Below are 17,403 nucleotides of genomic sequence, written 5' to 3'. Positions count from 1 at the left end.
ACCTCCAACAGATGGCACATTTGTCAAAGAAGAGATCTCACCATGTGAACTGTGGGATGCTGGTTTCAATAAAACCTCAACCGACACCCCTCCATCCTGAACCTCAACCCAACAGGTTTAGATGTCCACATGGACACTCTCACAAAGATCCTTCACACCATTTTGTTAGGTATTGCGCTCACCCCTGCCTTAAAGCCTCTCCACCATCAAACAACAACACATGGCTATCACCAAGAAAAGATGAACAACAACTCTGGAAATGCTCCCCTAGAGCACCTCACATCACTTGTACTGACCCCTACCTACTCTTCCTCTTTCCTACAGCTTGTTGACCCTTCCAAAAATCACCAAGCCAGTATACTTATACAACTACAAACTCAACATGTCCCACTAAACTACCACCTACATTGCATACAGCTTGTAAACTCCCCCAACTGTAACCACTGCATCTCCACCCCAGAAACTATTCTCTATTTTATGCTAGTATATCCAGCTTATGATGCTGCCCAACTATGTCTCTCCTCATCATTGGGATGATGATCACACTCCCTCCTATTCCTCTTCAACCACCCCAGAGCCATCTCATACACTCTAAATTTTATCAAGGCAACATGACATCTCAAAGGCACCACTAGGTGATGTATTGTCCATTTACCCCCATTAAAAACTTATTACTTTTTACCACTCAGCCCCCCAACACATATGATATTACTGAAGACAAAAAACCCACTCAACTCACTTGACAGCAATGGGACCGCTACAATGAGCTAGTGCACTGATGGGATTAGAAGAAGTAGGGCAGTGCAGAGGGCCATGCTTTTCCCCCCATGCTGAGGGTTTTTTAATGCAGGCTCCATGACACAATTTGAAGCCCCAGGTGAAGAAAAAGAGAGGTTCAGAGAACAATCAAACCTGAGATACAGGTTGTGCATCCCCTCCGGCCCCAAGGCCACTATCAGCCTCCAATAGGCTCCTCAAACATTCCCCCTCCCCAAGGCTCCTCTGGTGTCTCCCCACTCAAATCAACCCTTTAGAGCCACCAACCCCACTGCACTAGTCACTAGCTGACCAAGTGCACATAACTCCATCACCCTTCAAACACCTTTCATAATAGCCTCCATCAACTGCTTGGCCTCTACCATCTGAACCAAGCCTGGTCACATTAGTGATAGGAACAGTGCAAGACACACTTGTTGTGTCAGGTTGCTGGTGCTTTGGTAAAGATATACAACACACAACCTCTATGCTCAGGATAGTATATAGATTATATTTTTACATTACATGTACCAAGAGCTACAGTATGGTCTGACATAGGGACAATATTTCCACAGATGGACCACATAAATGGATTCAAAAATAATAATAATAATAATACACTTACTACAGGAGCAGACCACTGCAAAAGGCACCAAGGCAGTTGTTCAGCACAAACCAACTCCTCACTTCCTCCTCAACACCTATTCCATACACACTTATGCCAGCATCACTTCTCTGCTCTCCACTAACCTGTTTAAAAACTCCCCACTAACCTGCTTAAGAAGTTGTAGAGAAGGGGTAGGTTGAGCCCCATATATGTGAGAACTGCTCAAAATTTGAGAGGAGGATTGCCGATGAACTGGTTCTTGAGGTTTCTCATGTGTCACCGTTGGATTGGCAGGAGGTCCATGGCTTCAGAGTCACTGTCAGAAGAAGTGTCAGTGTCTGATGCTACTCTATCAATGTCTACAGTGGAGATAAATCAATTGTCTTCGTTCTCACCAAACGCTCCACCACGCATAGTGGGATTATTAAGAGATAAGATAATAATTGTATTTATAAGATATATTCCATGCTATTCAAGTTGGCTGCTTGGCAGTGGCAAGGTGTAGCACAATGGGGGTGCCCTCTATCAAAAATCACCAGATGCTAGTGCAGTGCACTAGCTTCTGGGTTTGAGACTACTGTCATGCATGTCATGTCTCTTTGTCACTTTGGACTGTGTTTTTTTCAACAGACCCTCACTGCAGGCATTGGCTCATTTAAGCCAAGCTTATATGCTGAAAATAATGGAGTTCTGTCAGGGTTCTGATTGGCTGGAAAAAGCTAAACTTGAATATTTTCAGCATATAAGCTAATGTCAGACACACTCGGAGCTGCAGACCAAAGTTAAAAGGTCAAAAAAAATTAACTGCCCCAGTGAGGCTCGAACTCACGACCTTCCGATGAACCGCTCGATCAACTCGAACTTAACAGTCGGACGCTGTGACCAACTCAGCCATGGGGCACATATCAAAACCTAAATTTAGACAAATATGTCCACTTCCTGATCAAAATCGAAACCTGTCAGAAATGGGAAAAAAGCATTCAAGCGACCTCGCACTAATCGTCACATCGACTGTACATATAAGTGAGTTCGATATCGTATTCTAGTTTTCTCCACGTCCCAGTTTGTCGAGAGAGCCGATACCCTGTTCGAACCACTCTTCTCTCGATATCCAGAACTCCTCTCGGCCCTTCATGATGTCGGCCAGGACTGCCCCTCCAAGGAAGACCATGTGTTTCCGGCGTGGAGGATCTTCGATCTTGATTTTGAATTTCTAGATTATATCATGTCGCAAAGAGCCACGCCATCATAAGAGAGAGCAAAATGGCAAATAAATTATAGTAACTCACGTTCAGTCTTTCTGGATCACCGTTGAGTACATGGGTGAGGTAAAGCTGTTTCATCTCCTTCTCTAGACGGCTGGGCAGTCCAGGATACATACTAGAGCCGCCTGAAAGCACGATGTGTTTGTATAGTTCTGTGCGAATATCACGTGCTGCGTTCTGAATCGTTTGGAATAACATTTCTATGAACGATATAAGTCTCTTGACTGAATAACTCCGAGAGACGAAGGAGTGGAGAATTACCTGCTACGCCAGGCTGTTCGATATCGACGAGATGAGGTTGGAACATACATTCAGGTGCCTCGAAGCGTTCAGAGCCCACTTTGATCGTCCGTCCGTCGGGCAGCTACGGTACATGAAAGTCACTACCATTGCTGAGAAGAAGGAAAACAAATTGTGTTACATACCGTATAATTTTCTACCAAAACTGTGGTTTCTTCTGATAGTCTCTGATCAAGGTCTAAATCGTAGCTAGATCAAACGACACATTGATCATGACCAGATCGTGAACATGATGTCTGGACTTTAACCTGGTGACAACGCACCTGACATAACACAGTTTCTCTTTGATCTCTCGGACGGTTTCAAAGTCGGCGGTACGGTTGAATGCATAGCCACGCATCAGCAGTAGTTTGATCAGGTAGCGCGTTACGTCTCGTCCAGCGATATCCAAACGGCGCGTCAAATGAGGAAGTGAAAAACCATCGTACACCGGGACGATGTGTGTCACTCCATCTCCAGAATCAACGACAACACCCGTCGTAAGACCTACACAAAAGAAAAGCCCACCAATCAGCCATCAACGACATCGGTTCACCCAAATCGGCTCTACGACAAAATTTCCCAAAGAAGAACCCACCGCACCTTGCGCATAGAGCGTCAACACAGCCTGAATGGCGACGTAAACGCCCTGGAAGCCGTACTCCTCGAACATCACCTGACACATGCGCTGTCTGTTTACCCGTGGGTTCATCGGGGGCTCGGTGAGGAGGACCTTGCGCCCGCGCGGGTCGACTTTGAGCTTCTCGTCAAAGGTGTAGTCCCAGAGATGTTTCATATCTTCCCAGTTCTTGACGATACCGTGTTCCATGGGTTGCGTTACTTGGAGGTAGTTACGATTCTCTGCGGCCTCGTCGCCGATCATGATGTCTTTGATCACTGCTGAGCCTACGCGCTCTTCTGCGCGCAATATGGGGCGGCCAACGATGGAGGGGAATACTGTGGTGCATGGGAGGATATGATGGGTGAGTAGATCAGAAGAGAGGAGATTTGTTTCAGTGACACAAGGGATAGCGTACCATGTTCTGGGAAGTTGGAGCCGGCGTATCCTACTTTGACGAACTGCGCGAATCACTGGATCAGAAGGACTTGTGGTGGTAGGATTGCATGGAGACATACACCAGTTCCATTATCCACGACTAGTGGTGTTCCAGGATCCATTCCAGCTTCAGTTACAGTGTTAGAGTATCGTTGTTAAACCAGGTTCACAGAAATATCACCAAACTGCAGTACTATGGTCAATGCTATACTGCGACTGTAACTGATCTCATTATTGGGTGATGGTGTTTATCGGACTTTGTTTTCGGTGGCACATCTTTGCACTCCATACCGAAAACATCAGACTGAACCAGACACACAACAGGCGGCCTTATGATAACATCGACTCGGGATTGTAATATCATGTACATTGTGCAGATCTACGCGTCAGTAAGACAAGGCAGAGAAGATATATCTTTGTTCACGGAATTACATCGCTCATCCGTTAGTGCAGAATGGAATACCTGTCCATCTCTTGAACTATGCTGCCCTAGCATGCCAAGGCCTCATCTCCTCCCACTGATCCCTATCAAAGGCAACGCTGAAGCACCTCATCCATGCACCTACAATGATATCTGCACAGGAGAACGTATCTCCCATTAACCACTTACCACCACTCTTTGCATACATCGATGACCACAAGGGCCACCTTGGTATTTTTCCAGCCCTCCTCGCGCTTTGGACCTACAGGCGAAATATCCTCCCACCTGACGCCAAACCAAGCCTCAGCCTGCTTCATAAAGTACTCCTCGCTTCTAGGATACAACTTAGGGGCAACTGTGACGTTCGTTACCGGGAATGCAGGGGCCAGTGCGTGCATGAAAGCGGAATCGAAGACGCTGATGAGAACTTTAGTGCTGTGGGGGAAGACAGCGGTGTGGATGGATATGTCTTTTCGAGATATTCTGCGATGGCGAAAGAGTCGGAGACAACGGCACCTGTAGAAGGATCCTAAATCACAGGTAGAGTGTAGAAATCACTTCCGTCAGGCTTGTGCCCAGTAGGTTTGGCGCCAATGGCCTTCATTTGTTCTTCAATATCGGGTGATTCAATCCAGACAGATTTGAAAACAAGCCTTTGTAGGCAAGGATGTACCTACAACAGCAAACATGCAAGTCAAATGTGTTCATCGCATGGACGTGACGGGTTCGGTACTCGCCTTGCTTTAAATATGTTGCCAGATAGCGCTTTTCCGGGCACTTTTCCCGGAAAATCGTATAGTATAATTGGCTGAGACATGCGTAGAGGATATGAAGTGAGTGTCGATCGTCTGAAGTGGGTGCTGATCGTCTGATGCAAAGTGCGCCTTGAATGGGGTTAGATTTCGAAATGCTTTTCTCTCCCTGCCTTCGAAAGCCCGTTGGGTCATACTTTTTGGAGAGTTAACACCATAATCAACGAAGAAGTAGCCGTTGCTGATTCATGGTGATAACTAATGCATGTTGCTTTGTAAGTACCACTTTTACGTCGTCGCTGATTCAGCTACTCACTCTTTCCAAGTCCTGACTGAATTATAAAATGGGCGTCCGAAAATAAGTATCTCATCGAACCCTCCCAAATCAGGTAGCAAGCCGCAAAATGTCGATCGACTATCATCACCGTTAAAGTAGCTCAACGAGGGGGGGTTAATAGTGAGTCTGCATATAATATTAAATGAGATAGAGTTCGCGTTTAAATAAGCGGAAATCTCTAAGGGGTCTCAGATAAAAGACATTATCTGCGGGTGCGCAGACAGATCAAAGATTCTCGCAGTGCATACTGGCTGCACATTTATTGTGGTCTTATCCTTCTCGTACGTTCGCTTCACAGGCCCAGTGGGGCCCTCGGGATTGTGCACTGAGAGTTGATATAGTACTGAATGCTGGCATCCTTCAGTGTCATTGAACTATTGTGGGCCGCATGCAATGTCCGAAAATCCGCTATTGGTAAAACAAGGTAGACATCCAGTCACAGAATCTTGCTGTTCATGTATCAGGCTAGAATAGGATACTTGTTGACCTCTTCGAGGAGTCTACCCCAGCGTCCGCCGTGCCAAGTACTGATCTCCTCCCATTTCTCCCCTTCGAACAACCCACTAAAGCACCTGATCCACCCACCCACAATGATATCTGCGTACGAAAACGTATCCCCCATGATCCGTTCACCGTCGCTTTTCGAATACCATCCGTCAATGACCCCAAGAAAATCCTTGGCATTCTTCCAGTGCTGTTCGCGTTTCGGACCTTCGGGTGAAATTTCCTCCAGCGTCATACCAACTCTCATCTCGGTACTTTGCCTGAAGTATGGCACGTTTGTGGGTAATATCCTCGCGTGGACTGCGGTAAGTACCAACGGGAACATCGGGCGTATACCCTGCATGAAAGTGGAATCAAAGGTACTGATGAGGGCCTGGCTACCATGGGGGAAGATGGTGGGGGTGGATGGATACGTTTCCTCGAGGTATTCTGCGATGGTGAAAGAGTCGGAGACAATGGCACCTGTGGAAGGGTCCTGGATAACAGGGAGAGTGTAGAAATCACTTCCGTCAGGTTTAAGCCCAGTAGGTTTGGCACCAATGGCTTTCATCCGCTCTTCGATATCCTGTGATTCAACCCAGACGGATTTGAAGGCTAAGCCTTTGTAGGCAAGTGTGTACCTATGACAGCAAACATGTAAGTCAGGCTATTAATGATGGGTTTGATTGCGCTACTCACCTTACTTTGAACATGTTACCAGACAAGGCTTTTACGGGCCCTGTGCGTGGGATATCGTATAGTATAATTGGTTGAGACATGAGTAGACGATGTGGGTCGATTGTCGTTTGTTGAGAGTCTACCAGAGGACGTCCTATATATGTCTGCCGGGTGGGTCACAGTATGCATTTACTCTGTAAATGCAGTTTCCCTCCTCTTCCGATCATCGATCATTGATGGCTAGGAGAAGGTACAAAGGACGGATCAGCGGTGCCGTTAGGCGTTAGCATTACAAAGAGAAGGACCAACATTTATCAGCAGTACCGTCATCATTACAAAGACGATATTCTAAGCGAGAAGTGAGGTGCGCATAGAAGTTAGTCTATGCGAGACAGTGATGGACGAACCATGCCGGGCTTCTACCCATCCTAGGGAGGTGGAGATGATCTGATATGATAAAATAAAATAAAATGGTCCTCCGGGGCTGGACCCAACCCAAATCACAATGAACTTTTCAGTAGAGCATTTCAGTAGGCTCAGAAGAACTGTATAGCCCAAGGGACCAATGCGACATGCTTGAATTTACATTATCATCTACAGCCACAGACTAAAAGCTCTGACCAGAGTTGCAAAACAGCACAGAGATGCAAAATCCATTATCATAAGCATAACACTGCTCCATCAAACCTGGAATCCATGATCTGAGTACTTATTTATGCTACCAATTCGGCCCTTGAAGCATTTAGAGGTAAAATACAAAGATACAGCTTGTAACTACAAAAGAACAGTCAAATCACAGTATTTAAAAGGTTTTTGGGTTATCAACACCCTGAAACATAACATATAAATGGGATCTGATCACCCCCATCAACCTAATGGTCTAAAAAATGTATAGGATAAATCTCCGGTACAAAAAACCATGGAGAATATGTAGAAACACATCCTTTGAAGAGATAACCCATGTACAGTAAGAGCATGGTGTGACAACACATTAGCGGACTCCACAAATGTGCCCTTGGCAGATTGGCAATTTACCCAAAAAACCAAGTTATTAAACCAACAGGAGTTGGTGAATGAATTTTGTACCATGATAGTTCATTCTGTTCCCATCCCCTTGGTAAGTTTTTGTATCTTTGTCCTGGATGGCTAGGCTATGACCATGCTATAGATTACAATGATGAGGGTGTGTCAGTTTTGCATGTTGAGCAAGGTGCAGCTGCTCTGCTCCGCAGAGTTGTTTCAATCCTCTTCAAGCTGATGGGCCTGCTGGGAAGAGCCATAAGGGTTATGGTGGCAGAGGTCTCTGTGTTAGCTATTAGAAACATCATAGTTACTCTACAATACACATATACTATTTTCTTTCTTTTCTCTCTAACTAGAACATGCTGATTGCCTGTTCTACTTTGCGCCTTTTTTACTGTTTACATAATGGTCACTTACTTTCCCACAGTTCTTTCTGAAAACTCGCAATTGCCTTGTTTGCAAACCTCAGTCTTCTTGTTACAGGACTGAGGTATGATACTATAATATTCCCTTATGACAACACTTACTGATCTTACCTTAGTTTTTTCTCCCAATAGTTCTTAACTCAATGACAAATTATGACATTTGTTTATAGTATGAGAAAACATGCATTGGCCAGGGCTTGAACCTGGGACTCCAGCTTTCATGGTCTGGTGCTTTACCAACTAAGCTACCAAGGCGTACTTGGAAAGCATACTGATTGGTTGCATGCCCAGAAGGTCCAGAATCACTGTACACGGGTGCGGATCCCATTGTGTTGTGATACTCAACAGGTTATGAGTCCAGCTAGCTTACCAGATAATTCCTCTACCACCACTTTTACTGTACCAAAACTAGCCAAGGATGGCTCAAACTGGGTTACATACAAGTCATGCATAGCAATTGCTGTTGGTGCTCAAGGCCTTTCAAGGCATTTGTCTGGAACTGCAAACAAACCACCTCTCCTTGAATACACTAGAGACCCTAATGATGTTGCAACAAAATCTGACGGCACCACTCTAAAGGAAGAGGACATAGAGAACTATGAGACTAGAGTTGACAAATTCACTCAGAGAGAGTGCCTCGTTATTCAACAACTATTCTCTACCATTCACGATGAAATCCTCGTACAAAATTTTGACAAGTCCTCGGCTGCTAAAATCTGGGCTGCAATATGCCAAATGCATGATGGGAAAACCTAAAATGATGCAAATTGATATTTGTTGACGCTTGCATAATATGAGTCTTCAGGACAATGGAAACGTCCAAACACATATTCAAGAGATGCTAAAAATGCAAGAACAATTAGCTGGGATGAGCATAGCAATAGCAGAGAAAGATTATTTGGCCATGGTTTTTGCATCACTTCTGAACTCATATTGACCTCTTATTTTGTCCATGCTTACCACTGCTCAAAACACCAATCATCCACTATCCTCATCAGATATCAGAGACAGATATTCGACAAGGCTGACAGCCGTGGTGTAACAGGCCAAGCCAGAAACAACTCTGCAATGACTGCAAAAGTCAGCACAAAGGGCAGAGTGCCATCAGAAATACAAGTGTGGCAATCCTAATTGCCCCGTTAAAACTGGCCATACCACAGAACACTGCTATGCACCAGGTGGAGGACGTGAAGGTCAAGGACCTAAGCATAGAACCAATTAAAAGGATGGTCAGCCAAACAACCAAAATGAGAACAAACCTGCTGGTGCAAATATGGCTAATGTGGCTACAGAGCAAAACAATGAAGACATCTATGCTTTTGTTGTTGGTCGAGAACCTTTTGGTTCAGCAAACAAAACAACATACCACAACATCCAAAATGCTATAATTGATTGCGGTGCCACAGACCATTTCTGTCCTCATTGTCACATGTTCAATGACTACAAAACTATTGAGCCAATGTCTATCAATGTAGCAAATGGTGAAGTCATGTATGCACAAGGAAAAGTAAATGTCTCAATTTTGCTACCTAATGGCAGCAACACCTTGTGAGGCAACATTAAACTATAACAAAAACAATACCCGTCTCCAACTGCACTTGCAGGGAGTAAGAGGCACAATGAGTTTGAGGCCAATAGCTGCTAGAGATTATAGCAGGTAGAGGACTGGGAGTAAACTCAAGGGTTTCTGATAAGGAGTGAAGCAGGTTATTCAGGTAATAAAAAGCTAAAGAACGATACATGAGTATGTAGGGTTTTTATAGCTAATTGTCTATCTCTCAGACTGGAGGTAGAAAAGAGAAGTGGTCTGAGGATGAAACTATCCAATAAGAAAAAGAATAACTTATTGTACGACTTCAGGGATTAATCAGCAGGTGAGAGAATGTACTAATAATAAGTATTGTGACGCATGTTCAGGAACTGTATCCTCATGATGAGGTATAATCCTGACTAAAGCATCTATTAATATCTCCAGGCACTAATAGGACTTGGAGCTGGTTGGCAAGATCTCAGCTACTAGTCCTTACCCATTGTGCTGGCTGGTTGGGAGTACTACCCAGTCTCTGATCTGCAATAGGAACTGGTAACAATGGTTAAGGAAGCCTGTTAGGGCTATAAAAAGCAAGATGGCAAAAGATACCTCTAGCCCTAGAGCCAGAGGTGTGATGCAGAAAGTGTCTGAGAACCAAGACATCAACAAGATAAGAAAATGTAAATGGACCTTACACACACTAGTACATCAATTTATTTTACGCCCTCTTCTTTTTTGACTTGGTTCTATTCAGTGCGCAGCCGTAGCTGTGGTATGTATCAAGCCACATGTCAATCATGGGCTAACAAGGAAAATGTAAGTGGTATTCACTGATAAACTGTGCTGGTTGCTCATTGTATCTATAGCAAACAGCTACCCATCAAGGATAGCTTGCCTGCCTTCCCCGCTGTCATGCACCAAAGTTGATTGGTAGCATGGACAGCTGTCAATAACGAAGCGAATATTCAAAAAGACTCGCCTTTGCGCCACACAGGCACAGTGCCACGTGGAATAGTAATTAATATTGCCCTTTTTGAACTTGTGGCTGATCAGCACCACCTCTATTAGGCAATCCAGTCACGCTCACCTTTGCTTTTCCATCCGGTACTTTCCGCATTTCGGCATTTCGGCAAATTTTCGCGTCGCCACTGGCTACACATTGCATTGCGCCCTCGCTTTTGTCGTTTCCCTTACTCCCCTTCCTTTGCCTAGCCCCACCATGGGCCCCTTCCTCTCCTTTTTATTCTCACCCGACGGTCGTTTCTGGGTCCCCATTTTAGTTCACCTCCTCGTCACCTCCACCCTCCTCCTCCTCATCTTCTTTGCACCCCCACCATTTCTGATGTCACCACTTCCTATCCGCTTCCGTCGCCGATCCGTTGACTACCACGTGCCACTGCTGATATCAGCAAAGCCCCGGCGGCCGGTCCAAATAGGGCAACAGGTCCATCTTCATGACGTCGATCTGCCATCATATACTATCAAAACATCGGTCGCTCGTCTTGCCTGGTTGGAGCGTGGGTGGGTAATTTTTGAGCTGGAGAAGGTTCATCCCCTTGCGTCGCCCATGTTCATCGCTGTCCCATTCACTTGGGTACACTTATCATTTGTCCATCGTCTTCGCTACAGCTACACCTACCACACGCTGCCTGGGACTCACTTGTTCCAAATTGGAACTACTCCTCTCCCTCCCTCGTTTGATCAGGTGGTCCAACACAACCAGTCCATTGGTAAGGCCATGGAACTGTCAGATTTGGACTAGGTGGTGGACCGGTGGCTCCAGTTTCTTTTTTTTCAGCAGAACATTCATTTACAGTGCAATTATTTTTGATTTTTGAATCATTTTTATGGACACATATTTTTTTAGAATGCCTGACTGACAATAAAGGAACTGTGTTGATACTGATAGTGTTTTGCTTTGCCTTTTTTTTACTGCATCTTCCCATGACATCATGATTTTCCTGCTCTCTTTTTGCTATTGGACTTTACTTTATGGCTGTACAAACCTGTGACATTACTCACAGCATTTATTGTTCTATCCCTTTCTTTTCTTTTTTTGACAATCTTATCCTGTACTACCTACGCAGGATTTGTCAGCGTACATTCCTTCCTTCATATTCTTTCTCATTCTTTTTGCACAGCTATACTGTGCATAGCCTACTTCTCTTTTACTATATAAACCCCTGTATTTTACCTTGTAAAAACAACAAGAACTCGAATCCAGACTTCTTCTCTACTCTCAAGTTCACTACTCTGCTACTTGTGATCCAGTGTGGTCACAACACTTCCCACTTCTACCACTGTTAACTGCTGTCATCGTCACTCGTCACTTTTTGAAAGTGATTGTCATCCCCTTCGATTAGAGTTCTTCTGAGCACTACAGTTTGTGCGTCAGGAGCCTGCTATCACTGGGAACCTCGTCACCTCGTCATCCTTGTTGTTCTCAAACCTACCTTGTGCTACGATTAGCAAGGTAGTGCTCGTCTATACTCGTCACCAAGCCCCTTATCCTTCTATAAATTCAACTATCCCTCCTCCTCAAAACCCACACTCATACACCTCTGGGTTTTACTTTGAAGGATCTTTATACGTACCACCCCACGAACAACCAGACCACTCCACTGTTCTAGGAGGCAAAGCCCATAAACAAGTTCCGTGGAATCTGGGAGGATTGTGTGTTAGTTTGTTTTGTGTGTGGTTTTCTAACTGCAGTTCTCATCATCGACAACGGCGCACTTGGCATCCTATGAAGGCACAGCATCAATTGTAGATGCTCTTATTGAGGCTCCCATACAGGAGGATCTGAAGCCCCATGGCGTCATCATCATAGTTGTGCTCTGGGGCATCAACTCGCATGTAGCACATATGTACACTTTCTGATGATTCAGCCACCTGAGGGGTGGTGTCTACATCCATATGGGCTGGACTGGGTGCACCATATAGGATTTTGATGTCCTCTGAAGGACATTGAGAGAAGACAACACCCCATTGTAGGGCACCTTTGGGCAAACATGTCGCAGTTTCAGTTTAAATCCAGGTGCGGGCAAATTGCCTTGCCTGAATGGCCTCTTCTGTAGTCACTCCATTGGCTGCAAAGTGACGGACAACATTTTCCTCTGTAAGGGTCTCCAGAGGCCCTTGATATCTCTCATACATCCTTTTGGGCACAATGTTGAGCTCCATTCTCAATGCAGAGATGGAGTCTGTCCCAGAAGCCAACAATTTGATGGCTGTTTTTGTGAAGTGGAGGTAGTTAGCCTCCCCTTGCTTGTTGTTGGCTGTGGGACATAGCCTAGCTAGAAGGAGGTAGCCCTCCACTTCTTCCAGATCACATGTATTGTGGATCCCATATAGTGTGACCCCTTTGTAGGGGCGCTCATGGTGCTCAATCCAAGCCTTGTGCTTTTCGGCAGGATTGGTGAGCTGGGGGAATGAGCTGCTTGCCTTCTTTGCACAGAGAGGGTGATCCTCTCCTTATATACGGACCCATGCCTCACGCACACAACATTGGACCTCAGTCACTTCCTGGGCAGTTTGTTGTGCCGCCCAAACAAATGTTTTGGTAAACCATTTGTCTGCCTTGGACATATTGTCCCCATGCACTCGTGCACATAAATCATCCACATCCTATGTGGAAGTGATGCATTATTGCCCCCCCCCCAAAAGGAGCAGTGCTAAGAGGCGGGGGAACCCCTGTGTGGAGGCTGGCCATGGCAGTGTTTACTTGTTTGTAGGACCAAGTGTGTCTCCTCCCAGGAATGGGGAAGACATACATACTGGTGGACAAGTAGTACACCTCATGAGTTTCAGTGCAGTTGCAGACCACACAACATTTTCCCTCTCCACTGAGGGATTCATTTTTGATGTCAGTACTATATGTCACCCCTGGGATTGCGAAGGCCTCTTTGACCTCTGGGTTGATCCAGGCATTGCCTGGCACTATGAGGCTCACTGGCACATGAGTTGGTGCCGGAGTGCACAACGTGTTTGTGTTTATCCTCCCATGACAGGGTTGGGTTCAGGAGGGGCCTGCCTGTTGGCATGTCCTTGCCTTCTTTTTTGTTCTTTGGGCAAGTTAGGGGCCCATTCTTTGCCAGGTTTATCCTGCCCATTTGAACTCTTCTTGGAGTTCTTTGTCACATCCTGTGAGGGGTCGGGGGATATTAGGTTCTCCAAATTCTTGGAGATCCTTTTTGCACATCTCATTAAGAGTGTGCCTGTTTCTTTTTTCAGCACATAGATGTGCTATGGCACGTTCTACGTTGTTCATTTCTTTAACATCCCTTTTGGGGTGCTTAGTTTCAGTAGCCCCTTTTTTTTGGGACTTTTCAAACTGGGTTTGTGTTACAATAACACAATTTTTGGACCTTTAATTTTCATTCTCCTCTTTAACCTTTTTCTGTAGTTTTCACACACTGTGCCATGCAGCACTTTTCTGTTTGTTCAAACTCTTTTTTCTCGTGCTACGCTGTCTTTTCCTTATTTTTAGATACAACTCTCTCACACAGTGGAGCTGGTCACACGGGCTGTACCCCATGACATCATCAGCCACTGCCTCTATCAACTGTACAGTACACATGTACAAACAACCCTGTAGTAGTATATATACCCTAATAGATCAAGGAGACTCCTCAGCGAGTCCTCCTGTTGTTTACCCATAACTAACTCGGTCCTATCCAAAGGGTAACCACTACCTTTATAGCTTTGTCTGAGTTGTGCGCCAGAGTATCAAAAACTTTGGTTGTAACAGTTTGAGCCTGTCTTCTCAACAGGTAGTCCTTCTTGGACTCAGGCTCCTACCCAGCCTCTATTTTGAGAGAGGAGGGATTTATCCTAGAGGTTTGATGTGAGATGATATATGAAAATTAAAAAAAATAGAATACATCACATGACCAGAAAATTTGAATGTCCCTTGCTCTCTCTCCATAGAGGCTGGCATATAACACCAGTAAACAATCTATTGCCACAGTGACATCCCCATACCAGTGACACTGTACCCTTAGAATATTAGTTGCACGCAAATTCATTATTTTTAGTGCACAGTATTCCAAATTGGGTAACTAACTACAAGTAAGATTAAGCCTCAATAATGATCATTGATCGTTTATTGCAATCAGAGTGATTAGCTGGTACAGATGGACACTCTACTCGACATTTGCAGACCATCAAAAACCAGTCTCAAGGCCCAATATTGGGCCCTTCAAGTCACTACTTCAAACTGTGCTGCTAAAATCTGCTCCTTCTCAATGAAAGAGAGTGGCTGGCATTTCAACGCAGCCAAAGCAACAGCCAATCAGATCAAAGACTTCTATGTTCAAGACATGAGTTCCAGGTTTGAGAAACTTGCACCACTACTATGGAAGCAAGTTGGGGACTTGTTATTACTCAGCTCCTCGCTTTTGCCACACAGATTGTCAAGTTGGATTGGAGATAGTGATATTACCATGGCTGGAGTAGATGCAGAGGAGGAGGAGGAGTACTGGGAGCAAGTTGATGGTGTGGACTTAGAAGGCATGGTACAAATAACCATAAGCGACCCTATAGTATGCGCTCAAAAAGCTAAAAAATGCCATAGACTGATCCTGACAGTTGTAAGTAGCTACCAAATTGCCACTGCAAGACTTATCTGACTGTACACATGCAATTCATAGAAAAAAGTTGTCATTATTAGTGTTTTAATGCACAGCACCAATCAGAAAGTGAACAGTTTGCAAAATATCCTTGGCATCTTTCTTCAGTTCTCGCACGCCCTCAAGAGAGTCATAGATACTCTTGCGCATATGGGCATATTGTAAAGACCCTAGCTGTTATGCCGGTAACCCGAGCAGCGTAGGACTTAAATCACACAACAAGTGTTGGACAAGCAAGTATAAGAGTAAATCTACAACTGGGGTATGTACATGGATATCGTGCTAGTTATATAGAAGAAAGCATGAGGCTACGGTGAGGTATGACGTAGCGTATTGGTAAGTAACATGTGTAATGCGTGAGGCTGATTGGTAATGAGTATTACTAATGTGTCACGTGATTACTAGATAAGATAAGATCAAAGAGAGATTAGATTAGGTGAGATAATAGTCTCTATCTCGCGATTAGATAAAAAGGATGAGTCAGATGGATACGATCGTGACATTACCCCCTCCTTAGGACTTTTGTCCCGAAAGTGAGAGTCTAGCTTTCCGGTTTCCCAGTTATATAAGGATTTTCGAATACGAGTTGGGATGGTGAGGTTTTCGAATGGTTGGTAATTTAGAGTAAATTCTATCCTTCGGGGTGCACTGGGGTTTTTATCATGAAACTGTTTTACGAGTTTTGGTGAGTGTGTTAGGTTGGATTCGGGTTCCCACGTGCGATCCTCTTTTGGAAAGTCTTTCCAATGTACCAAATATTCTAGTTTCCCACGTTTCAATCATGAGTCTAGAACCTCTTCTACTTCATATTCTTTGATTCCTTCCACTATCACCGGTGGTGCGGTTTTTGGTTTCTTTTGAGTTTCGAACTCTGGTTCTTTGAAGGGTGTGAGTAACTTTTCGTTAAAGACCGGGTGAATGTTTTTCCATCGTCCAGGAAGTTTTAATTTATAGGCTCCTTTGCCTATTTTCTTTTCGATGGGGAAAGGTCCGTGTCTTTTATCGTCAAGTTTCTTTGCGGGTCTATCGGTGGTTATATGTTCTGCTTCAACATATACTTTGTCTCCTTCTTTGTATGCGATTGCCTCTCTCTTTCCTTTGTCATATTGTTTTTTCATATTTTCTGCTGCTTTTACCAGCGATTTTTCTGCCTCTTTCCTTGTTTCCTCCATCCTCTTCACAAACTCCTCCGCACTCTCTGTCTTTACCGTACTTCTAATTCCTTTTGTGACTTTCGGATGTTGTCCTGAATTTAAAAAGAAAGGGCTGTAGCCAGTTGCAGAGTGTGACTTATTGTTATAAGAAAATTCCGCTAGTGGTAACCATTCGGCCCAGTCTGTTTGTTTGTGATTGACAAATATTCTGAGATACTGTTCTATCTCTTGGTTTATCCGTTCTGTCTGTCCGTCTGTCTGAGGATGATAAGCGGTCGAGGGATTTCCTTTTATCCCGAGGAGCTTATAGAGATCTTTCATGAAGTTAGAGACGTATTGCGGTCCTCTATCTGAAATGATCTTTTCCGGTATGCCGTGATTTCTAAAGACGTTGTCTCTAAATAATCTGGCTACTCCTTCTGACGTCACTTTATCATAAGTCGGCATGACTTTGATCATCTTCGAGAATCGATCTACTACCACGAGTATCATATTGTAACCGAGAGATTCCGGTAATGGTCCGATCAGGTCTCTGGTAATGATTTCCCATGGTCTGGTTGGGATTTCATTCGGGTGTAACGGTGCCACTTTCTTTTGATAATTAATTTTTGTGCGTTGACACGTTTCACAGCCTTCTACGTACTTTCGGATGTCTCTGTCCATGTACGGCCACCAATACCATCTAGTTACCAATTCCTTGGTTTTATACTGTCCGGGGTGTCCTGCTACAGTGGAGTCATGGTTTTCTTTTATGATGTGTTCTCGTAATTTCCCGTCTTTGGGAATATAGATCCTTCCTTTGAATATCAACATCTCGTCTTCCATCCATATGCCTTTTTCTCTGTCTTCCCCTTTCTCTATCATCTTCCGCGCTACTTCGTCTACGTTCATCATTCTTTTACAGATCCATTTGTATAATTCCACTGCATCGGCTGATTGCTCTGCCATGCGTTGTCTTTCTGTGTGTGAAATCATCATTCTGAAGTGTTCTGCTTTTAGAACGAT

General features: G+C 44.5%; 4 protein-coding genes across 4 annotated transcripts; all 4 read right to left on the bottom strand.

Moving 5' to 3' along the window:
• Positions 1-2,318: 2,318 nt before the first annotated feature.
• Positions 2,319-4,228, bottom strand: SERLADRAFT_473460 (uncharacterized protein; the record flags this gene model as incomplete). The annotated part of the gene is made up of 8 exons (XM_007320987.1): positions 2,319-2,576; positions 2,653-2,828; positions 2,890-2,992; positions 3,054-3,117; positions 3,192-3,414; positions 3,511-3,864; positions 3,945-3,987; positions 4,045-4,228. The coding sequence occupies 8 exons, from the start codon at positions 4,084-4,086 to the stop codon at positions 2,406-2,408; spliced, it is 1,176 nt and encodes a 391-aa protein (XP_007321049.1).
• A 152-nt stretch (positions 4,229-4,380) lies between these two features.
• SERLADRAFT_473457 (uncharacterized protein) lies at positions 4,381-5,361 on the bottom strand (the record flags this gene model as incomplete). The annotated part of the gene is made up of 1 exon (XM_007320986.1): positions 4,381-5,361. One exon carries the CDS (start codon positions 4,781-4,783, stop codon positions 4,571-4,573), a length of 213 nt encoding a protein of 70 aa, XP_007321048.1.
• Positions 5,362-5,814: 453 nt separating this feature from the next.
• SERLADRAFT_416952 (uncharacterized protein) lies at positions 5,815-6,736 on the bottom strand (the record flags this gene model as incomplete). The annotated part of the gene is made up of 2 exons (XM_007320985.1): positions 5,815-6,598; positions 6,657-6,736. 2 exons carry the CDS (start codon positions 6,734-6,736, stop codon positions 5,935-5,937), a joined length of 744 nt encoding a protein of 247 aa, XP_007321047.1.
• A 5,905-nt stretch (positions 6,737-12,641) lies between these two features.
• Positions 12,642-13,202, bottom strand: SERLADRAFT_440529 (uncharacterized protein; the record flags this gene model as incomplete). Its single annotated transcript, XM_007320984.1, has 2 exons — positions 12,642-13,061; positions 13,116-13,202. The coding sequence occupies 2 exons, from the start codon at positions 13,200-13,202 to the stop codon at positions 12,642-12,644; spliced, it is 507 nt and encodes a 168-aa protein (XP_007321046.1).
• Between the last annotated feature and the right edge of the window lie 4,201 nt (positions 13,203-17,403).

The sequence above is a fragment of the Serpula lacrymans genome, assembly GCF_000218685.1.
Source record: "Serpula lacrymans var. lacrymans S7.9 unplaced genomic scaffold SERLAscaffold_10, whole genome shotgun sequence".
Lineage (NCBI taxonomy): Eukaryota > Fungi > Basidiomycota > Agaricomycetes > Boletales > Serpulaceae > Serpula > Serpula lacrymans.
Note: the sequence above shows the minus strand (reverse complement) of the source record. Positions and strands in the feature narration are given on the sequence as shown.